Source organism: Labrus mixtus, chromosome 23 (assembly GCF_963584025.1).
Source record: "Labrus mixtus chromosome 23, fLabMix1.1, whole genome shotgun sequence".
Taxonomy (NCBI): Eukaryota; Metazoa; Chordata; class Actinopteri; order Labriformes; family Labridae; genus Labrus; species Labrus mixtus.
Window position 1 is genome coordinate 15,953,001 of NC_083634.1, and position 23,109 is coordinate 15,976,109.

Sequence of the window (23,109 nt, forward strand, 5' to 3'; positions counted from 1 at the left end):
GAGGGTAGACCAGGTAGGTGAACACCCAAAAGGTTTACCAGGACTGTGAAGTAAACACATTTTATGAAACACTTCATTAAACACCGACTAGTACTCCTGCTGTCATCTGTTACAGCTCGTTTAAATGGTTGAATTTCTTGCTTTTAACTTGGTCACATGTCTGTCATGAGTTTGTCTGGCTTGTCTTCATGCATGCCTGAGCAGACTTTCTCAATTTTCCCGAGTACAGCAAAGGCAACACGTTTTATGTGGCATTAAAAGTGACACGCAAAGTGCTTTACATTTCAATAAATACACAACAGGTGACATGAGAAAGCTTGTACGTGTCTGTCATTTCATATTAATTACCTAAAATACTAAACTAGTGTAGCGAAGAGACTTAAAAGAAGGTCAAATTGAACATGATCACATGTGGAAACACTAACACAAGCTTACACTACAGCTGCACTTTTACAGAGTAATGTTTCCCAAAGTAAAGAAGAAGAAAAGAAGAATGTAGGATTAAAAAAATGACTTTAATATTTTGTCTGCTTCAGTTTGTAGCGAGGACTTTAAAACACATTTTCAAAGAATAAGTTAAACAGAATAGTTAGAAACAACTTGTTGTACAAATGTTATTATATACTGTTTCCCTTTCCTCTGGTAACTTTTGGTTGTGAGATTATGGAAGCAGCTTGTCTGTGTGTTTACATATGATGTGATTGTCGTCATCGACAGGAGTGCGGTCGGTCAACATCGATGTGGGTAAGGAGGAGGTGTTGGTGGAAACGGCTCTGACCAGCGCCGAGGTTCAGGCTCTGATCGAGGGCACGGGGCGCAGAGCCGTGCTGAAAGGTATCGGAGGATCAGTGCGAGGTGAGACACCCGAGGAGAGGAGAGGAGAGGAGGAGGAGGAGGAGGAGCGCTGTGTAATCAAACCTCAGCAGCACCAATAGTGTTTTTATAATCAAACATTATACATGTGTTTATTATCAATATGTTCTAGTTATTGTAGAACTTCATGTGTAAAATACAAAGTAGATGTCATGGTATAAGTAATCCATGAAAAATATAAAAGGCCTTTAATCCATTGGGCTAGAAACATTCAAATACACCAACGCGTATGGGCGTACTGTAGTTGGCTAATGTTGCTGTTAGTGGATGGATCAGAATCCGATTTATTGGCCAGGTATGCTTACACACACACACACACACACAAGGAATTTAACTTTGGTGAACTGTGCTCTCTTATGTACAGGTACAACATTAAATATCAACAATAAACATCATAAGAAAAGTAATATTTACATGACTAAATATGAAACAGTGCAAAAAGATGCTGAAGTAACATGATAAGTAAAATGCAGTGATGTGATAGATGGGTTTCAAAAGTCTACAGAAAACATATCTCAAAAGAATCTGTGACAACATTTTCATACAGTGTAGCAGAGAAAACCTCTCAAACACAGCCGGTCATGGACGATTCTCCACTGTGTAACGTGTCACACAAGGATTTTAAGCTTCTACTTTAAAATACTCTTCACAGTCTCAGATGAAATCCAATGTGAGCTGAGAATCACAGATCACAGGAGATCCATTTGTAATGCATTCCTTCTTCAAACATGAACTTCAACGTCTGGATGTCAGGATGAGTGCACAGCGACGAGCGCGTATGGAATAGTTCAGCGTCTCTGTGTTTGTGCTTTAACAACAGACCTGGGGTCAGCGGTGGCCATGCTGGCCGGCGCGGGGAGCGCCGTGGGCGTCGTGCGTTTCCTGCAGCTGTCCGAGGAGCGCTGTTTGATCGACGGGACGATCGACGGGTTGGAGCCCGGACCCCACGGCCTTCATGTCCACGCACTGGGAGACCTCACGCAGGACTGCCTCAGGTAGGAAACGCCAAACAACGACGAGGTGGTGAATGCAGCTAGTTCTGGAAGTTATTTTGCAATTTCAAGTTTTCTTTTCTTTTAACACCCTCTGTTAAGCTGCTGTCACATCATATTGTACTTGAGTTTGATATTTTGGTTGTCATTCTGCAGCTGTGGCGAGCACTATAACCCCTTTGGAAAACAACACGGTGGCCCAGAGGACTCTGACAGGGTACATTCTTATCCTTTCTTGAAAAATCTGTAAAAAAAAAAAAAAAAACTCAATCGGTCAGTTTGCCAAATGTGTCCCATAGGAGCTGGAACTACATATTCAATTATAATTGTGTGTGTGTGTGTTTTGTTGTCATTTATTCACTGTTGTGTTTGTTTTCTTGTGTGTGTAGCATGTAGGCGATCTGGGAAACATTGTTGCTGGCCCAGATGGCAGAGCCTCCTTCAGACTAGAGGACAGTCAGCTGAAGGTTAATGCTGAACTCAAATCATACATGTAACATGTTGAAACCCTCGTTATTGACACCTTGGTGCTCGCTCCTGCAGGTGTGGGACGTGATTGGCCGATCGCTGGTTGTAGATGCCGGGGAGGACGACCTGGGTCGAGGCGGTCACTCTCTCTCCAGACGGACTGGAAACTCCGGGGAAAGGTGGGTCAAAAGGAAGTGATGAGACTCAGTATGTGAGTAACTTCTGCACCAGTAGCTAAGGCAGGAATCTTAAGATGTGGGGATGCAGCTCTGGTCAGTTTTTAATTTGTTTTTTCACACATGCAGTTCTGAAGATTTTCAGGACAGCCTTTCCCTGAAATTCCACATGTCCCTTATAGTGTGAAGTTTCTCTGTTGGACTGGGGGGTGGGCGGGTCGTCTCATTGGGGAAGGCCATGATGCAGAGTCGGACAATATTATTCGACATATTCACAGTATCCTCGAAAGAGTGCAAGAAAACGTAACAAAGAAGTTTCATTATGTGCTCAAAGATCCCCTCGGTCACACACCGGTCTCACAATATGAACGTCGTCACCCTCACCCACTCGGATTTCCTGAATGTTACCTGCCTTGTTCACACACCGGCTCAACTCGACCTCTTGCTGAAATTCTATTGGAGTGCTGGCAGGAAATATTCTGAATAAAGTCGGTGTGAAAAATCCAGATGTTTTCGTCCACACATGCAGCTCACTTTAAAAATTTGGGGGATTTCCAGGAGTTTTGTGCATGTGTGAATAGGTTTTTTTTTTTCATTGTTCATTTAGAAGACAGATGTTTTGAGTCGACTGTCGTCTTGTCTCTACAGACTGGCCTGTGGGATCATCGCCCGATCAGCAGCTCTCTTCCAAAACCCCAAACAGATCTGCGCCTGCGACGGCGTCACGCTGTGGGAGGAGAGAGACCGGCCGATTGCCGGGAAGGGTCGGAGCAAGAACAATGCGGAGACGCCCGCGGCCAACCTCTGAGCCTACGGCGCAAAACGCCGAGCGTACACCTGTGGAGCCTTTGAAGAGAAATACAGAGGAGCACTGAGAAACTCTCCCCGCCAAAGACAGAATGGCCTTATCTTCTTTTAAATATTCTTTGTGGTCAAATCAAATCCTGTTGCAGGAACCGCATCATGTCGTCTGAGGATTTTTGAAAGCACTAAAAGAGATTAAAACAGCCAGAGACTTTTAAAGAAGTCCCCTCCGATTAGCCAGCTGTCTGTTCAGACGGTTATATATTTTGTATTTCAGTCGCCTCTGACACAGCTGCCTCATTGCTTTCTAATACGATGAGCTTGTAACATTTGAGGGGATCCGTTTTTGGCCGCGGCGGCTGCGATAAATGCACTTCAATTTGCTCTCAAAGTGTCTAATCAATTATGCGAGCCTCTTTTAAAAAAAAAAAAAAGTAGTAGTAAAGAAAGGTAACACAGCTCACACTCTGCTCCCATGATCACAGTAGAAACTCAGAGATTCCTTCCAGTGAGTCAGGAAGAAGTTAACCTCAAACGTACATGTTGTGTTTAGAGAGGAAAATGAACAAACACAGAATAAACAATGTAATGTTTATTAATCATATTGTCCTAAAGGCTGGTAGCTTTTCAGCTGTGGTAGGTCTTATCTTCAATCTTCTTCAACATTAGTTTTGTGATTGAATTGGGGACAGAAATGTCTAAAAACACAGACAACATAAAGGATAAAAACTCAAAGCTTCAACCTTTCCAGCTGGCATTAATTGCAGTTTACTCGTGGAAAATTCCAGTTCCAGTGTGCAGCCACGAGTCCCCCATAGTGTCATATATTTAAAGTTGCTCTTGTGTATGTTTACTTGACCAAAAGGTTTGATGTTTAGCGAGCGCTGTGAGTTTCATTACGACTGAAAAAAAAAAAAAAAAAAACTTCCTCCACTGGTGTTTTCATTGACAATCCATGAGGTGGTGTGAGTGACTCGAGTAAGAGACATGAAGGAGAGGTGGGGTGGGGGGGGGTGGGGGGGGGGGGGGGGTGTCTTTAAGTAATGTATGCTCAGCTGTTTTTATCCAACATGGACTCTGAGTGTTCACTTCCTTCATGGTGGCTGCGGCCAACTTTAGAGCAGAGTATGAAGAACTCCCCTACAAGCACTTGTTGATTTCTGTTAATGTGTATTTTTGTCGATATGGGGGACAGTGTGTGTGTGTGTGTGTGTGTGTGTGTGTGTGTGCAGCAGGATTCACATTGATTTATTGCACTAATTGAGCGTCTGTCTTGTTCCCAGTCACGCCCCAACATGCTTATTGAATTCCCCCCCCCCCCCCCCCCGAATTGTTCTGGACACCTCCTTTTGCATTTGTGTTTGCAAGGTTGTGAACACAACTTTAATGCATGTCTGCGACTGTCAGGATTCTTCGTTTTAGTTCTTATTTAGTTTGGACAAAATCCTGAATTTCTCTGAGTGAAATCCAAAGGAAAACGATTTAAAGCAGCTGTGAAGGCAACTTTAGGTGTGAAGCTGCAAGCAAGGATTGTTTTATTTTCACTTACATTTTTCTTTTATTGCTAGAAATAGAGACACTTTGCCACGTCCATTTTTTTTTTCTGTCAAATCCAGAAAGTATGAATGGAAGCTGACGTGCTCACTCAATGAATGTTGGGTAATGCTTTAGTAGGGACAAATAACTGAAGAAAAAACAACAACAGTGGACCAGCTTACCTCCTTAAGTTGCTAAAATAAAAGATGTGAACTCAACTTAGATGGAGAGCTGCAGCTGACGTTTGCTTATTTAATGATTTTCAGATGTGGAAATGTTTTCTTATCAGTTTTTTAATCTACACAATATTTTAAAAAAAAGAAGCAAAAACCAGTCCTCATTTCCCTCAGTGGGTTAAATCGCATTCAAAGATGTTTTTTCTTTGTCTAAAAAGTATTAAATCGATGATGATTTAAGAGCTGTGACTACAGATGGTTGATGTTATTGCTCTTTCAGACGTAGATTCATTCATTCTTTTCATCATTATTAAGTCCTTAAATTCTGTAAAATCCCTTATCTTGCCTGTCGCCCAAAGTAATACATTTGAATATGTATTTTTATTTCTTAATCCAAACATGATTTAATGTACTCAAAGCTGGAACCATGATTGTCCAGTGTTGCAACATAATGGATTTTTTTTTTCTTTCCGATGATCTGTCCTTTTCTTCTTTTAAATGTATAAATCTGACTGAATGTACAAAACCTATACAAGCATTAATTCTGCTATAGATCTGTCCTCTGTGATATAAAAGCAAATGTGTTTTTTTTTTGTTTTTTTTTTCCCACAACACATAATCATCTCTCTAAGTGTTTTTCTGTCTCTTTGGGGCAGAACTCTGCACCTTTTGAGGTATAGCCTCGAACACTTCCACTGGTCTTTAATCAATTAAACAGTAAACAGGCTCTGACACTGGCTTTGTGTGTGTCTTTTTTGTGAGGATTCAGCATCCTCCAGCAGCAGCCACAGCAGCCCTCCTCTCTCTCCCCCCCCCCCCCCCCTCCTCCCCCTCCTCCCCCCCTCCCCTCTGCAGCCTCAGTATGCCCGTCATGCAAACGGAAGCAGGCGCTACCATTTTGAAACACAGCACCGCCTAGGTAAGATGGTAGATCCTTTTTATTTAATCTCTGTTTTTTCCTGCACATTTCTTGTCATCCGAGGTAATTAAATAAACCGGCTTCGTCTTATTGAGTGTGTGTTTTTTGCGACCCCGCATGTTGCTGCGACAAAAAGACTGAGGACACCGTGTTGTCGTACGGCAGCCCACTCGGGTGTGTTAACACTGTGTCCATTCCTGCGCGGAGAAATGTGATTGTCTTTGCTGTTACACTGTATCGAGATCCAGTTGTTGTCCCCCCTTCTGTTGACGGCGTGTTTATAATCAACGCGGATGTTGAATGAGTGCTTTTATTTTGTTAATCCACGCTCTGTGTGTGTGTTTGTGTGTGTGTGTGTGTGTGTGTGTTCGCCTTGTGATCTGAATCCATTACCAGAGACCGAAACCAACAAGCATCCATTCTGTCCATTCACTATTTATTTTTTTTTCACAGCGATCTCGGGATGTGTGTGTGGTGTGTTAAAGCTTGCCTGACTTTGTCTACACACAACTTTAAAAATCGAGATTATTATATTTTTTTTTATTTGTCCGCCTTTAAAAAAAAAAAAAAATGACCCGAGCAGTGAAAATGTGTTGACTCAGCCCCCGGTGCTGCGTCATCAGAAAAAAAAAGCAGCTTCCTCCTCCTGGATATGCCTTTAAATGAACCCACTGTTCATGCAGCAGCCATATGAAATGTGGACATGTGTACTGCAGAGAAACCTGCATCTCTTTTTTTTAACGCTCTTCTCTATAAGCAGCAGGAACAGCAGGAAGGGGGGAAAAGGTGTGGATCAGTAAGCAAGCAGCTGGCTCGAGGCGAAACCAAAAAATAGAAATGCCTGGTGTCATGTTCCTCTTCGCCCTTTGATTTACAGCCCCTCCGTACATGTTGTTCAGTATGGGGGGGGGGGGAGGAAAGGTGTTGGCCAACCAGTTAGAGAAGCTCATTTTCACCTGTAGGTCTACAAGGTTTTTAGCCCAGACAACAAAAGGACTCAAAGGTCTTATCACCACATCTGTTAATTAATACCCAGTGTTCCCAGCAAAGTATAGAGGTTTTAAAAGGCTCCCTCCCCCCCCCCCCCCGCCGCCGCCTCTGTAGCTGTCTCCTCTTCTGTACTTCTGAGTGTGACTCATGAACTGATCACAGCCTCGACCCCGGTGAGAATAACATCCCTTTTAAAAAAAAAAAAAGATCTCCTTAAGACTTCTTCTGATTCTTCGGCTTCAGGTTGAAAGACATTCAGACATCCAGTCGCGGAATATGCTGTGTGTGTTTTTTTTAAATTGTGATATTTGACTGTTAATGTGGCTCAGTCACACACACGCACTCAGATCTTTATTAAACTTCCCTCTGAATCACAGTAGCTCCTTTTTAAATTTCAGGGACAGCTTTGTTTTGTCTATCTTATTCCCTTGCCTCTGATATCTTATTTTTATTATTATCTCTGGATGGCAAATCAAGCACTTCCTGTCTTGTGTGTGTTTTTTGAAAAGTCTGAAGCCACCCCCCCCCTCCCCTCCCCTCCCAGATGTTGTCAAGCCCCGAGGAAGAAACTAAATCGCTGGGTCAGCTGTGTCCCTCAGCGCTGCAGTCAGTCCGCCCCTGTGTTCAGTCCGTTGCACTAGCGTTGTACTTCCTCCTCGTGCGACCGCGATAGGGCCGAAGGTGTGGCTTCATGTCTGCTTGGTGGTTGTGTGATATCTGTGACCCTCGCTTATCTCTCTGAAGCACAGCGACGCTCACCCCCGTCTCCTCCTCCTCCTCCTCCTCCCCGCAGCGCCGCCATGGACAAGAGCAACACCGTGAAGCTCTTCGTGGGCAACCTGGCGCTGGACACCACCCAGGAGGAGCTGTCGGCCATCTTCGAGCCCTACGGCCAGGTGGTCAGCTGCAGCGTGCTGCGCCAGTTCGCCTTCGTCCACCTGCAGGGCGAGGGCGCGGCCGAGCGAGCCATCCGCGAGCTCAACGGGCGGGAGTTCCGGGGCCGGAACCTGGTGGTGGAGGAGTCGAGGGGCAGGCCGCTGCACTCCACCAAGGTGTTTGTAGGTAACCTGAGTGGGATGTGCACCACTGAGGACCTGCAGCAGCTGTTCCAGACGTTCGGGAAGGTTCTTGAGTGTGACAAAGTGAAAGGTGAGCAAAGAACCCCCCGTGGAAAAACTGTTTCTTAGATGCTCCCCGCCGCCTCTCTTTTGAGTCGTGCAGAACACTCTTAGAAATATGAAACTAGCAGAATAAAATCAGGGATCACTTTATCTGTAACTAACATTATCCCCCCCCTTTGTAACGGAGATAATTTAACTGCATGTGATGGTCAAATTGTTACAAAAACACCAAAAATCCAACTTTGCTTGTCGTAAATGTGGACAAGGCAATCTCCATTTGGCAGAAATCGTCTTTCTCGTAGAAGTAATAAGTAAGTTCCTGTGGCAATGCCACTGTGATCCTAACTGTTGTCCCTGCGCTCAATGACAGCCAGGCATTCCTCTTCTGCAGGCTATGCCTTTGTCCACATGGAAAACAAGGAAGACGCGCTCCAGGCCATCGAGGCCCTGCACGGCACCTCCTTTAAGGGACGGCCCCTCTCGGTCGAGCTGTCCAAGGTCCAGCCCAGCAAGCAGGCGCCGACGGGGAAAATCCCCTGCGTCAACTGCGGGAAGCAGGGCCACTACGCCGGAGAGTGCCCCGTGGGGAAGCCGTCCCTCGAGCAGTATCAGAGTCAGGCGGCGGTGCTCGCGGCGGCGGCGGCGGCGGCCGCGGGCCTGCCCCTCCAGGTCCAGCAGAGCGTGCACAACTCGGTCTACAACACCTCCACCTTTGACCCCACGTACGCTGCTCTCACCGGGATCACCACGGGCACGCGCACCGATGGAAACCCCGTCAATCCGGCCGTCTACGGCGCCCTTGCCAGCCAGGTGTACGGCGCCAACGTTGCCAATCAGCTTTACGGATCGGTGGCCAATCAGGCGGCTCTCACATCGGGCGCCACCCAAATGTACGGCCAGATGACTCCTAATATCTACGGCCAGATTTCCGCGAATAATGCGGCCGCGGCTGCTGCGGCCGCTGCGGCTGCCGCCTACTCCACCCCGGTTTACACCCAAACGATGGGCAACCAGGTCTACCTGACCGCTGCCCCCGGATTAGATATGCAAACAGCAGCGGCCGCGGTCAACCCGGCCTACACGGTGTCGCCGGCGCTTTACGGCGCCGCGACGCCGGCCTACGCTCACATAAGCGCCATGGGAGCGGCGGACCCCACCACGGCCATCTTCGAGGCGGCCAGGCAGGCGCATTACTTTGCCCAGGGCCAGCAGGTGGTCGCCGAGCAGCAGGCGGCGGCGGCGGCCGCGGCGGCCAAGTCCGGCGAGAGGGACCGCAGCCCCCTGCGGAGGTCGGTGCCTCTGCTGCCGGACCCCGTGATGAAGCCGTTCATGTACCAGAGAGCCAAGCCGCGGCGACCCCTGCTCCCCACTCCAGCCGGTCGGGCGGCGGAAGAGGCAGCCGAGGCGGCGGAGGACCCCATGGCGAGGTAAGGAAGTGATCTCTGATTCTCTCGACCAATCACCTGCTCGGCTGCTTATTCATTTCCATGAGGAAGTTTAGCTTTGCATTTACGAGCACCCCCCTTTTTCCCCCCCGTGCTTCCAGTGCGCTTCATCGCTCTTATCCCCTCCCCCCCCCTCTCCCCCCCCCCCCCCCCCACCGTGTAGCAAAGTTCAAGTCCTTCCTCCTACTTTAACGTTCCTCTCCCGTCCCCCTTGTAATCCCCTTCCTCCCCTTCTCTCAGGTACTACGCAGAGTACTACCAGCAGCTGCAGCAGTATCCCCAGTTCCAGTACGCCTACCCACCGCCCGGCGCGGTGACGGCCATCGCCGGCATGCCGGGGATGTCGGCCGTCCCCGCCGTCCCCACGATGTCCGCCCAGCAGGTGGCCACGCTGGACGCCCTCAGGCCAGTGGTCCCCACCGCTGCGGCAATGGCCGCCGCCATGGCTGCGCCCAGGGTGTATGAGCCGCCGTTGCCGCCGCCCACGCGCAAGGAGGCCATCCTCCGCCGCCCCGAACTCTCCCTTCACACGCCTGAGCCCCCCTTCCGATAGTTGCACACAACTTTTCTGCCCCCCCACCCCACCCCACCCCACCTCTTCCTCTCTGACCTGAACCCCCAAAACCACCCCCCCCACATCTCCTCTTCCACCCCCCCAAACTTGATCACCTTACAGCAGCTATATGTGTGTGTGTGTGTGTGTGAGTGTGTGTGAGTGTGTGTGGGGTGGGCTTCTCAGTTTATTAACCTGCCTTTTTGAGGAACTTGATCAGCTCACCTTGGTCCTGTTTTTTCACACGCACAGTGCAGCCATGAAAGGGAGTTTCTCATCTGTTGAAAGGGCATTCTTTGTGCATCTCAGTTGTTTTTTTTTTTTTTTGTTTTTTTTTTAATCGTGCCAGTCTCACACTTGTGCCAGTATTAGACCGACCCAGTCAGTCGTTTCATATGCCTTTTATTCCCCGCAACCCAGTTATGATTTTTCTACGGCCAAATCTACAATCAAAGACACTGTTTTCTTTTTCTTTTTTTTTAAACCTATTATAGCCATCTTCTTTTGGGCCTAGAGGATCAGTAAAGGGCAGCTAATTTCAAACCTTTTTTGCCTTATGTTGAATACTTTTCAAATTGTAATGTAATCAGATGGAGGGGGGTGGGTGGGGGGGGGGGGGGAGTTTTAACACACATATTGTGTACTGGCTGCATTGCTTTGTCTTAAACAGAACCAAGGACTGTTTTTTTTTTTTTTTTGGAGAGGGGGGGGGTGTTTGTCTTGGAGCGTGTGACGTGGATGTGTGAAGTGTAAAAGAGAGATACTGTATGTGCGGGCTTTTTGACCTTGCAGCGCACAAAAACGCAACAGCTTAGACTGCGCCTTGCTGAGCGAGCGAGAGAGAGAGAGAGAGAGAGAGAGAGAGAAAAAAAAACAACTTAAAGCACACATGATACGTACTGTATTGTATTTTTTGGATCTCTCTTTGAATCCCATCTCCCCCCCCTCCCCTTGTACTTTTAACTTCAAACACACTGGAAGACACTGCTTCATCTCTCTTTCCTCACTACAGCTGCCTACCTCTTGACAGTTAATTTCAGTGTAGAGTCTACTCCATTTCATACCTTGTGAAGGTACAAGGTGGACCGTTAAAAGGGGGGGGGGGGGGGGAGGGGGGGGCAGACTCAGACTTTTTTGTAGATATTCTGTAGTAAGTCCTCCTACGTGTTCAGAGGCCTTGTTTTAAACGTATTTGTTTTTGTTTGTTTTTTAATGTAGTCTTCATGTTTTACCAGTCGACCCTGGGGTGTAAAGAGTTATATTTAAAAAAAAAAAAAAGAAACCCTCGTGTGACTACTGACTGAGCTGTTTACAAATGATCTTTACACTGAGTCCTAGGGAATCATGATATGTGACGAGCTTGAACTATGTGCCTATAAGCTTTGAGTGAAGTGCATTAAGTGGAGCGGTCTCCTCTTTTTTTAAAGTGCTTTTGACTTTTTCATAATTTCAAACGGGCGGGAGGGGGGGGCGTGGGTGGGTGGGGGGTTATGGTGGCTCAATGGAGCTCAGCATCCAGAGGGCTACAAGCAGTAAAAGCTTTCTCGTGGACTTGCACACTTTTTAGATCTTTTTTTCATATCATAGTGTTTTTGAAACAAAAAAAAAAGCCACAAACTTGAGCCGCCTCGAGGGGGGGGGGGGGGGGGGGGGGGTGTTCGTAAAAATCAGCCGCTGGTTTGAAGCAGGAAAACGACAGTGATAGCACCAATGAAGTGAGGGATGGCGCTGTGTCTTCCAGTCTTGTCCCCAACTTTCCTACTTTTTTTCCCCCAAATAAAAACCAGACTCGCTTCGGACTGTTAACGCAAAAAATGTACAAGTGTCGTTTTAATCCAGTTATTGGATAAAGTAGGCGGGGTTTGCTCGCTGGGTACAGGTACCTGCGGACTTGAACGCCACCCACTCGCTCCTACAATCATTTTTAAAACAAAAACACTTGGATTTTTCTGCCACTACTTTTTGACAGCAGTCTGATGCGCACACAGTCATCACCTTACTGCCTCGCTGTTCCCCCCCCCCCCCCCCCCCCGCCCCCTCTCCCCTGTGTGGTTTTTTTTAGTGGTTAAGTGACTTTTTGCATCTCACAGTGTAATCTTTCTGTGTTGTATATATACAGACACATGCCAGTTGCATCCTTTGTAGAATTCTGTGGTTTGCGAAAATGTCTTGTTTGCCATGTTTGAGACCGTATTTTTTAGACGAGTATTTTAATTTAGCCTTTTTTTTTTTTTAGTAAAAAGACAAAAAAAAAAAAGAAACGTAAAAAAAAAAATCAGCATGCTTTTTATTGAGAATATGTATTCTATAATCATTATTATAATAAAGAATGTTTGGCTGACTAGTGTGGCAAAAGAAAGCAAGGGTTTTTTTCCCCCTTCTTGTTTATGTTTCTCTTGTTTCTCTTGTGTAAAATCGACCACCAGACCCTTTTGACTGGGGAGCCAGGGGGGACACAGGTGTAGATGCTGGCCCAGCTTTGCTCTCTTTGGTCAGGGTAAGTGTGGGTTGGTGCTCCTATCTCTCTCCAGCCTCTCAAACTTAAGGTGCAAACCCCGAAATTTACGGAAGAGGTATGCACTTTGACCAAATCAGTATTTTTTAATTCTGGCAACTTTTCAGAAAAGGTCTTTTTAAATTTCATGTTAGAGCATACTGGATGTTCTCCACACTGTGAAACAAACGTTGAGAGCTGGGGAGAGGCACACAGATAGAATGGCCTGGGTGCATTTTGATCTGTGGAGCCAGTCCTGTTCCTGGGGGGGGGCGGTGGGGCGGGGCGGGGTTTGATGGGTGTGCGTCTTGGTCTGGTCTGGTCTGGTCTCTCTCCCCCCTGCTGCACCAAATTCTCCCCTCTCTCCGTGTGTCTGTGTCCACTCTACTCTCAAAAAAAAAAAAAAAAACCTTGCATGTGTGATAATCTTTGTTACTTTGCCGCTCAAAAAAAAAAAAAAAAACAGTCCCCGCGACAGTCCAGCTCTGAACTAACTATCTCAACTGAATTAGGTCACCGTGCCACCTTGGAATGGCCAGTGTGTGCAGCCGTGCGTGAGCGTGGCGGTGTGAGCCATGGAGAAGGACTTTTAGCGCAACGCCTCCACAGACCCCGGAACTTGTTCTCTTTCTCTTCACCACCAAGGTAAATGACAAAAACAACAAAAAAAAAAAACAAAAGCACTGACCTCTCCTCCCCCCCCCCCCCCCCCCCTCCTACCCTCCTACCCTCCCCTGCCGCACCCTCCTTTGACTGTGCCTTGACAAAACACCTCCCACCCCCTCCTCTCCTCTCCTCCGCCATCACCACCTCCCCTTTCTTTCCACAATCCGTAACTCCTCTGCTGCAATGGCAGTGCCATCCGTAGGGGGGTGGGGGGGGGGGGGGGGGCGGGATGGGGAGGGTGGAGTGCTGTCAGGACTCCTTTCCACAAGACTTGAGTCCTGTCTCGCATCAGCATCCGAGGTGACTGACTGTGTCCTTTCTGTCCTGCTGGTGTCGTGAGCAAGTGAATAAAAGGAAGTGTGTGTGTGTGAGTGTGTGTGTGTGTGTGTGTGTGTGTGTGTGTGTGTGTTTGAAAGAAAGAGAGCATGTGATGTCAGAAGTATTTTTTGGGTATTTCATTGATTGGTTAAAGCTTGGCACATGCGGACCAACCCCTTCCTCTCCCCTTGCCCGCTAGTCAACACCTTTTCCACCGCCGTATTCGCCGCCCCCCCACCCCCTCCCCCTAATCTCCCTTCCCTTCCTTCCTTCCTCACCTCAACCTTACCCCCACCCCCCCCCCCCCCCCCCATTCTACTGTCCCCATGCGCCTCTACTCTCCGCCGTTCACACCACACCCAGCGCTTTCTCCCGCCGCCACCGCCGTTGCCACCTTGGATCTGGGTTTTGTGGCTCTGGCTCGGACTCAACTACCCAGAACCACCTCCCACCCACCACACCCCCCCACCCAAACCTCCGCTCCCTCCTTTTTTTGTTACCGTAGAGGCCTCTGGGGCGTGCAAATGGACAGTGTAAAACCGGACTCAGTAACTTGACACAGAAAGACTTCCCCTGTTGGATGAGTCGCTTTGCTAGAACTCTTGAATGCTGGGTTTTGTTCTGCATGGCTGTTGAAGGTATTCAAACAAACAAAAAAAAATAATGTCCTCCATCCTAAGTCATAAATCAGCCTCAAACACTTTTCTCACCTTTTGGGGGTCCCTCGCGGCTTGTGTGCCAATCAGAAACGTCCTATAAGATAGGCCGAGGTATGAGGCCAGTCTGACCTGTAGATCTTCATCAATCTCAGGGTTCCTATAGGACTTTTCTGGTACGGCAAGCTCTAGCTCTCTGAAAACAGGGATCAGCTGGCTGGATATGTGCTCTGAGTGACGTGTATGTGTTTCTTACCTTGTTCAATTTGTCAATGTGCTCAGATACAGAGCTTAACCCCCCCCTAGCGCACAACAACACAATCCCATGTTCAGGGGGCTTCTGGTTTTTTATCTCCTGAAAAACGAGTTGTCTGACAGCTGCGAGATGGAGTCAAGACAGAGAGCGCAGTGCCTTCTGACCCTCACAAGCAAAGGGAAGGGAAGACGAGTGAAAGAGTAGATGAGTTGGTTACAAGGTGAGTTTGTAGTGGAAGATCCTTTTGTACAAAGCTGTGTCCTGACAATGGAGCTTTGACTCCCCGCAGTAATACCTTGGATACATGTGATCTTAGTCCACTTAAATGAAGAACTGCTGGATTGATATTCCAAAGATAAAAGGAAGGAAACCCCGAGGCAATTCCCCCCCCCCCCCCCCCCCCCAGATAATGCAGCTCTAGAATGGTATATCGAATTGCAAACTCCCTCCCTGGCCTCCATCATCAGTTCAATGTGCCCCCAATTTCTCTCCTCCAGCCTACCCCCATCCTCCCCCCCCCCCCCCCAAAGTCCTCACTTAAGGCTTCTTCGATTGCTTGGGAGCCTGGGCTTTCTGTGCTGGGGTGAAAGCAGCCATGCATCTCTAAACCCCCCCCCCCCCCCACCCCCCTTGCTCTGGAATCACAATCACACTATTCTGACAGCCGAAGCTCGCTGCAGCCTCTTCCCCTTTTTCCACTTCCTCACCTACTCCCCCCCCCCCCCCCCCCCCACCTTGCCTTCTGTGGTTTGGACGGTTGAGAAACAGTAACCCAGACTTCTCTTGCATTGTGTTGTGATGGGATCCAACAGGGTCCATCTGTTCTCCTGCAGCAGGTATCAGTTGACTACGCAGTCGTTTTTGACCACAACCAAGAGACCATTATTGCCTTTTTTTTTTGTTTGTTTTTTGAGTTTGCAAGATGAGATTTAGTAACACACGTGACCATGACTTTTCTAGCTCTTTAGCACAGACGTGATATAACGTAGGGCAGGCTGCGTAACAACTCGACTCAAACTTTCTTTTGTTACAGAGACAATAGCTGTAGAGTCATATTTCAGCCATTACGTCATCTACAGGGGTCGTACACAATATATGAAGACTAGAAGTCACCATGTTCACACAGCCTCTGACTTTGTGCTCAAGGCGAGGCGCTCAAATGCTGTTATTATCCTTAGGGAAGTGTTGGAGGTTGCAAATCGATGGATAGTGGAAATCTGGCAGGAAAGTCAAGGTTGAACGCCGTAAGAAACCTTTGCCAACGGTTAGAAAACAAAATTAGCATTCGAGCACTTCCCAGCTAACAATACTGCTCGATAGTGTTAAATGATACGATAAGTATTAGCTGAGATTTGGCTGAATGCTGATGTCAGCCATTGTGACTTTGCTGCTAACGTCTAAGGAATTATGAAGGAATCACTGGATGTTATCACTACCTGTTGTCTTGTTAGGTATTCATATGTAAAGGTAAAAGTTAACAAGCAAGGAAGTGAATGCCTTTCCAGTCATGATCTTACCAAACAGTGATGCAACATTTGTTGTCGTCACTTGCCTCATACCCTTCCAGATTTTCACCGTCCATTGTTCCTTAAGTTGCTAATGAATCAGGCAGGAATGAAATGATAATCTGTCGGTTTTCACTACATTTCAACACTTTTTAAACCTGGAACTCAGCAGTGTGAATCAGCTGTGATTCCTCCAGATTTATTTGCTAGTCTTGCAAATCTTGAAACCAAACTTAAGTGAATCAAGTAGTCATACAAAACTGCATATGAACTATACATAGGCGTCATGTATTAAACTACACCATTTTGAAATTCTAAATAGTGCAGAAGTTTCTAAGTCCACGTGTTTGTAAAAGTATTCAGAGGATGTAAAAGACACACAAGTGGATACAAGACACGATCAGAATTGAGTAACAGGGAAGAAAATGCACAAATTGGTACGTTAAAATTCATCAGAATGCATGAAAAGACATGTCAGGTGTTCAAATTCTAGGGGAGACCTCCAGACCCCCCCTGTTAACGTGTGGTGCCAACTATTTAACAGCAAGAATTTAATGACATTGACCAACAGGCTGATGTTGAACAGAACACGTTTTAAATAAACCTAACTTGAAGGCGTACTATTTCATCCATTTAAACATTTCAGAAGTCATTCTACATGTTAGTACCTCTGTGGTGTGTGCGCGCGTTTCATCCTATATGCCAATCACACCCCTGATGAATTAAAAACACATTTGAACTTCCCATCCTGGGCATGAAGTAAATTTTCTGTTGTGTGAATATGGTGAAATGGAGTTTACAATGATAACCCAGAATTTATCACGAAGCTACCTTTTTTAAATTGTGAAGAGTAAGTATAGATAAAATAGCTGGATGCAGCATGTGGCAGAGTATTGGTTGCATTAGATTGCAAGCTTTATTATGTGATTTTGTCCAATCCCTATGAATGCTAGGTTGAAACACACACAGTTATATAATGTTTACAGTGATCAACCCTTCCAATTCCCTCAGCTCAGTAGTAGCACAGTATTGTACCTAATGATAACCACACACAGTTGCACAGTAGCTAAGCTTCTTCAAGTAGGTTAATGGACCAAGCCTAGTGTAATTACATTTAAATGCCTGATTAATTACAATAGAACTCATTCTAGTTTCCAAAGATATCATCATCAGGAGGTGACATCATGATGTGTCACCTCAAGAGGATAGCGATCTGCCTTTCAAGGAAATCTGTTCCAGCACAAAGTCAAAGTGGGATGAGGTGTTTTGTGGAATTAAGTTGATGAATGTTCGATGAAATCTTTCCATCAACATGTAACTGTGAATGACAAATCCTGATATTTAACACACCTTATATACTGTACAGTTATGTATGCATATATATGCCTTTAAATATGTATTTCTTATATTGCAATGCATTTTTTCCAGTCTGCATGCAAATCATGAATAAATACATTTTTTTTGCACATAAGAGAAGTGCCTCTGTCTCGTTCATTTTATTCCCATTTTCATAAAGCGAAAAACTATGAAGAATATAATTCAAATGTTAAAATTCTGACAGACGATAGCCTGTAGTGTAAAGTGTAAAAATAAACAGTTAGACTATGAACCTGCAGCATTGTTTTAGCAGTAAGATAGTTTGAGGTGACGTCATTCATAACAGGACTTTGACAGGATTAGATCTACTTTGCCTGGAGTGGAGCTGTAAACAAACCAAAACTCTGAAATCTTTACTTTAAGATAATAAGATTCAGTCCTTAGTCCATGTTTTCTTGTAGAGGGGACATGAATCCACTGAGGACTGGGTTTGCCACTGAGATTCACTAACAGCAACAGGTGCATGGCACAAGCCATAAAAACCTCTCTGATGCGAGGGGGCGTAATTGACATCTCTCTCACCCATTCACAGGCCGGTTAACCCTGCCCTGCGGGACGCTACCCCGCCTTTTACACCTTTTTAGGGTCAGAACCTGATACCCAAGCTGTCGGTTCCCATACTTATTGGGGTGCGGTCACGTGTGACACTTTTGACCAGGAAAGGAGCACCGGGCCAACAGGGTTTTCTGGTAGTGGGAGCACCACCTCCGCACAGGAACCTCGCACCAGTGGAGTCTGGTCTCTGCAGCCCCTTTCTATCTCTCCCCCTGCACGCGAGACCCCTGTCTCAAGGAGGTTCTTGCCCTCACGGCGTCGTCGTCGTTTCAATTGCTGATTTATTTTTCTTACTATAAGCTGAGGGGGACGTGAGAGTCCTAACAGAGGCGGCACGATGACAGCTGTCGAAACCCAAATGACATACACCAACTCCTACACGATCCAACATGAAGAACAGCACCACTACATGACCCAAGAGGATGACTGGGACAGGGACCTGCTGCTGGATCCTGCCTGGGAGAAGCAGCAGAGGAAGGTAAGGTTTGGGTCAGGAGGCTCTGAGCAGCCCGGGGGCACGCTTTTGCCGCCGTGCGTAATTACGCGCAGAAAGGCACTCACGCTATCAATGAAATGTCTTTTTGTGCAATTTTACACGAACTGTTTTTACGGCTTCAGAATCACTGTCCTCTTCTCCAACTGTGTAAAGTCTTAAACAGCCAAACATGAATCTGGGCATATGCGCCTTATCGGTCCTTGCACCTGGCACTTCAGTCCTGCTGGTAGCTGTGTGAGCAGATATTTTAGGCCGTGGAACTTTCTCAGTGTTGTCTTTCAGTTACCCCCGATTGCCTTGCGTAGACCATCTAAATATAATACCACCCTCCTCAGGCTTTCGACTACATTTTAATTCAGAATTAAACCCTTAAACCAATCAAATCACACAAAGTTATAAGGGCGTTGACGTGAAGCAGAGTTTGTCAATTAAACAACTTTTTTCTTTTTTTTTTTTGCAAATAGATTAATAGGACATGTCTTAGTATTATCCTTATTAATTATACACATTTTTTTCTTCAACTTGCAGATACATTATTTAAATTGAATGGCTTTAAATCGTAATTACAAAATATTATCTTATTTTTTTCTCGTTCTTTTTGAAACGTATTTAGCGAGATTAAGGGGAGGGGTTCAGCCGTTGCCTTGGTTACCAGCTGGCCTTGCTGAAGTTAACTGGGGGGGGAAGTGACGTCATCAACAGCCTGAAAGGTTGTTTTACGTTTGTCATTAGTTTAAATTGTCCTAGATACACAAATTGTCCTACACCCACGTTGAGTCAGTTTTTTTTTTTGTAAAGTTATTATTTTATTCGCGGTTGGCTTAGTTTAGCGTTTTACCGGTTGCTATGGTTGCTACCGTTGCTACGTGACGGCCACGCCATGTTGGATGACCGTTTTTCAAAGAAGTTGGTGCAGTTCGCAACTAGCGTGAATCCAAAGCTGCAAATAGCTGCCAGGTAGATAATTACATATTGTTCTAATTTTCAAATAATACATTATAGACATTTCAAATCGCCTGTGTAATGCTGGCACACAAAAAAACGTATAGGCTAATCCTGTAAATGTATAAATAAAGTACCCTAGACATTGCAGCTGTTAGGTCAATCAAACACAAATGGCTGCTAATCTTGTACCATAAAATTATACAAACATGAACATTTTAATTGTTTCTTAAAATTAACACAGATTAAATGTCAGAATTACTATGAGCCATTTGTGATATTTTTTTTCCATGCCTACTTAGTGCCAATATTATTATTATTATTATTATTATCATTGTTATTATTATTATTATTATTATTGTTATTATTGTTTGATGTTCTTCCAGCCTCTTCTGCTCTCAGTAATGTTTATTTAAATAACTGGTCCTGGCTCTATGATTTAAACACCAAAATGTTTATTTTAGTTTTTATTTAACATCAATATGCGAGTTAGGAATCAAAATAAAGCTCATTTTGGCTTTTTAGATTTAAAAGTATGGTCTAAAAATATTTTAACATCGTATTTTACTCTCATCAAAAATGTCAATATCCCATTTGGTCAACTACAAGTGATATTATTATATCTAATTTTGTAAGTTGATATCCTGCAAATGCACAAGTACTGTACACCTATAATTATTTATATAATTTGATCTTTTCTGTATTCTATTTTTTGTCCTGACGCTTCAAGACAACTTTCCCATTGGGCTAACCCATTCACTTTTATCTGATATACAATAATCTCCACTAATGTGGTGTAGGTGTAGCAGCACCTATAGTTAAAGCAGAATATTCTTGAGACTTTATTAGACATTAGTCTTTGCATTTAAATTGCAGAACTGTTCTGTTGGTTCAAATGTACCACCGTCTTGAGAGTCAGAGCGCAGTGACAGGCTGAGAGACCTCAACAGATGGTAATGGAGAGAGAGGAAGATGGCAAGCCTGGTAGATATACAGCCCGGGTTGGTTTCACAGACCTACAAATAAACATCAAACTATAAATACTTTAAACTTGCTCGGCTCCAACTTGCCTCCCTCCCTCCCTCTCTGCCTTCTTCTCCTACTTCTGTCATTTCCTCAGAAAAGGTTAAACACTTCCATTTTCACCATCATGGCACACTTTGTCATGTTTTCTTTCTTTATTTTATCCATTTTACTTCTCTACATGCCATTCTTCTCATTGTAACATGATATATGGACCTTGAAAAACCTCCCACAGCCAAGCAAACCTTTTAGTCTTCACCTCTCAACCTCCCGGGGGAGCAGGTCATCATACCCCTTTGCTCTTCTTGGCATGTAAAATCTAGCTTAAGGAGCTGATATCAGTTAATAAATATAGCCGGTGCATCATTTTGCAATGAAATGAATATGAAAGGAAATCCTCACCCCAGCTGTCCTCTATTCTATCCTTGAGATTTCAGTGGAAAAAGCCGCTCAACACTTGACTGACAAGTAAAATGTTTGTCAACACACTGTGAGGTGGAATATTATACTGGACATTAAAAATAGTGCGTGTCCTAACTGTACGGCTTGACATTGGCTTATATTTATCATGATGCAGCGCTGGCAAATTTCAAGCTAAAAGATTCATGGATAGGTTTTATGTGATAGACGTTGGCAGGGTTAGATATTGGATCTAGCAAAAGGTGTCACAGTGAAAGAAATACTGTACAAAAGGATTGATGAGAGTTGGCTGCGTCTTGTCTGTGAGATTTTCTTTCAATCAAAGCAGCAGTAATCCTAGAAACGGGACGGGCTAATTCAGAAGTGAGACAAACAGGCCAGTTAGTTTCTGTTTCCATGAACTATCAAAGCCTATTGACGTCTGCCTCCCTCACAGACTGACAGCACAGAGAGGCTTTACATCATGTTTATAAGGGAGATCAATTGTTAAAAGATGATCTCTGCACTCTGCCTGATCTCTTTATGCTGTAAACATTTCTATTACTTAAAAGAGGATGTTATAGTCTAAAGATGTATGCTGGTGCAAAGTGAAATAATCACTTCAATACCTTTAAACCATTTGTTGTTTGGATCTCTTTTTCTGTTTGTGTTTAGAAATATACAAGAAAATCTTCCAACGATTTGACTGGCCGTCTTCTGTTTCACATAGTTTAAGAGTTCAGCTGTTAAGTGACTATGTGTATGACTAGCAGAGCTCATGCTAGCAATAACCTATAAATACCCATTACACAGGGTTATAAGCATCTCTATTGGCTCAGCTCACCTATTAGCGCTCAAAGCCAGGAGGTATTCTCTTAAGTTGAAATATTTGTCAAAGGAAGTGTAAAAATAGTCACTGGGTTGTTTTGTTCATTGTTGGTTTGAAACTTGGCTTTAAAGGGGGTGTTAGGAAGGAAGATCAAATGAGTGATGTTATCATTATTAGCAACAAAACCAAGTTTAGTAAAGTCGAAGTTCTCATTTTCTACAAATACACTTACAGTTCTTGAATATTTGTTGCGTTCTGTTCAGTCGTATGACAAAAACAGTGAAGTAGCTTCCTCACATGACTGAGTATGATGTTAATGAAATTATAAGTCCAACAAATGTGACTCATGCATTCAACAGTAGAATATGTGATTTTATTTTCACTCTAGGCCATCAATCACAATTAATGCCAAGAATTACTGTAATCCTTATTTTTCCTGATTGTCTAATAGCTTTTTTTTTTTACTAAATATTTATTTAAGTTATCAAAATTTTCCTCCGTTTTTCTTAATTCCATTCCGCAGGTTGTAAAATGGATAAAGTGTCAAAAAGAGTGATGATTGCGAGCGTTAATAAAGATATATTCAGTCATATGATATTTATCCACTCAACCTAATGTAAAGCGTCCCAGTGGGTGAGCAGAGATCTGAGGGCGCTGCATAATCACATCTATTCTTGTCTAATTGCATTTTGCACTCTAACAAATCACACTGCAGTTAAGCAGCCAGAAGAGGTCATTGATCTCATCGTCTACACAGCTTTCATGAGAATACCGGGGGTTTCGGCGGTGATTGCGTTGAAGCCAGCTTTTTTTCGAAATATCTTTTTCTTATCTGAATCTATGCAATATGAAAATGTGACTCGTGGAGTTTTGTTTTTGTAAAGGTCATGCTCGGGAAAGAAGCTGCCTTAACAAGAGAAAACAGAATAATACTTTTTGAGGCTCACAAATCTTAACTGTAGTTTCTGATGCTCTCAACTAATCTCTGAATTTGAGTAACGAATGAAGCTTTAAGTTACATTGTGAAATCCAACTTTGATGACTTTTCCGAGTGAGAACACACTGTTGCATAACAACAGACTTGGGATGGATTCATCCAAGTTGTAGGTGTCTTCTTTTTTTGGGGATGAAGGCAGTACATTTCTACTGAAGGTAGCTGACGGCCTAGTGACTTCTTTTACTCCCCTCGGTCTCAATTTGAACCATTAGTTAGGGAAATTGCAAAAACTGATTAGTAATTCAGCATATTAGACCTGTATAGTACCCGATCCCTAGATGCACCTTGGAGTGAGAGAGAGGGGGGGGATCTTAGATTTCTTCCCATGAGTCAATCTGTCAAGGGTCATGTGATCCGCAGTGTAGTAACAGTTACCCAGTAGAACTGATCTCTGGACCTCTCAGCATATTTGCAATCACCAGACCAGTGAAGCACATGGTGATAAGTTTGAGGATTTAAAATGTTAACACCATGTTAAAACACCGGGTGTGATTTTTAAATTTCAACATTTAGTATGCTTAACATTTGGAAACTAAAAAAGAC

The 23,109-nt window shown here is 44.7% G+C and overlaps 3 protein-coding genes across 5 annotated transcripts in view; all 3 read left to right on the top strand.

The window, feature by feature from the left end:
• Positions 1-5,757, top strand: part of LOC132958514 (copper chaperone for superoxide dismutase-like) — a 6,251-nt gene extending 494 nt beyond the window's left edge. Inside the window, exons 2-8 of the mRNA XM_061031418.1 lie at positions 1-13; positions 718-855; positions 1,694-1,868; positions 2,022-2,082; positions 2,255-2,332; positions 2,409-2,512; positions 3,158-5,757. The exon at positions 1-13 is cut by the window's left edge and continues 60 nt beyond it. Coding sequence (XP_060887401.1) covers positions 1-13; positions 718-855; positions 1,694-1,868; positions 2,022-2,082; positions 2,255-2,332; positions 2,409-2,512; positions 3,158-3,317 — 729 coding nt within the window. The 3' untranslated portion in view covers positions 3,318-5,757. The remainder of the gene's footprint in view (positions 14-717; positions 856-1,693; positions 1,869-2,021; positions 2,083-2,254; positions 2,333-2,408; positions 2,513-3,157) is intronic.
• Positions 5,758-5,870: 113 nt separating this feature from the next.
• rbm14b (RNA binding motif protein 14b) lies at positions 5,871-13,041 on the top strand. 3 transcript variants are annotated; one of them, XM_061031789.1, is made up of 4 exons: positions 5,871-5,944; positions 7,728-8,083; positions 8,426-9,482; positions 9,741-13,041. In XM_061031789.1, the coding sequence occupies exons 2-4, from the start codon at positions 7,735-7,737 to the stop codon at positions 10,051-10,053; spliced, it is 1,719 nt and encodes a 572-aa protein (XP_060887772.1). In that variant the 5' UTR covers positions 5,871-5,944; positions 7,728-7,734; the 3' UTR covers positions 10,054-13,041. The 3 variants fall into 3 exon arrangements, with proteins under 3 accessions (XP_060887772.1, XP_060887771.1, XP_060887773.1); XM_061031788.1 differs by lacking the exon at positions 5,871-5,944 and adding an exon at positions 6,722-7,107; XM_061031790.1 differs by lacking the exon at positions 5,871-5,944 and adding an exon at positions 6,723-7,107 and having other exon boundaries at positions 8,447-9,482.
• Positions 13,042-17,968: 4,927 nt separating this feature from the next.
• The window catches only part of actn3b (actinin alpha 3b), a 29,442-nt gene continuing 24,301 nt past the window's right edge, over positions 17,969-23,109 (top strand). Inside the window, exon 1 of the mRNA XM_061030818.1 lies at positions 17,969-18,358. Coding sequence (XP_060886801.1) covers positions 18,218-18,358 — 141 coding nt within the window. The 5' untranslated portion in view covers positions 17,969-18,217. The remainder of the gene's footprint in view (positions 18,359-23,109) is intronic.

Coding starts and splice junctions, on each gene's coding strand:
- rbm14b (XM_061031789.1), top strand. CDS start 7,735: ATGGACAAGAGCAACACCGTGAAGCTCTTCGTGGGCAACCTGGCGCTG. Junction 8,084..8,425: donor TGAGTGTGACAAAGTGAAAG/GTGAGCAAAGAA, acceptor GCTCAATGACAG/CCAGGCATTCCTCTTCTGCA. Junction 9,483..9,740: donor GCGGAGGACCCCATGGCGAG/GTAAGGAAGTGA, acceptor CCCTTCTCTCAG/GTACTACGCAGAGTACTACC.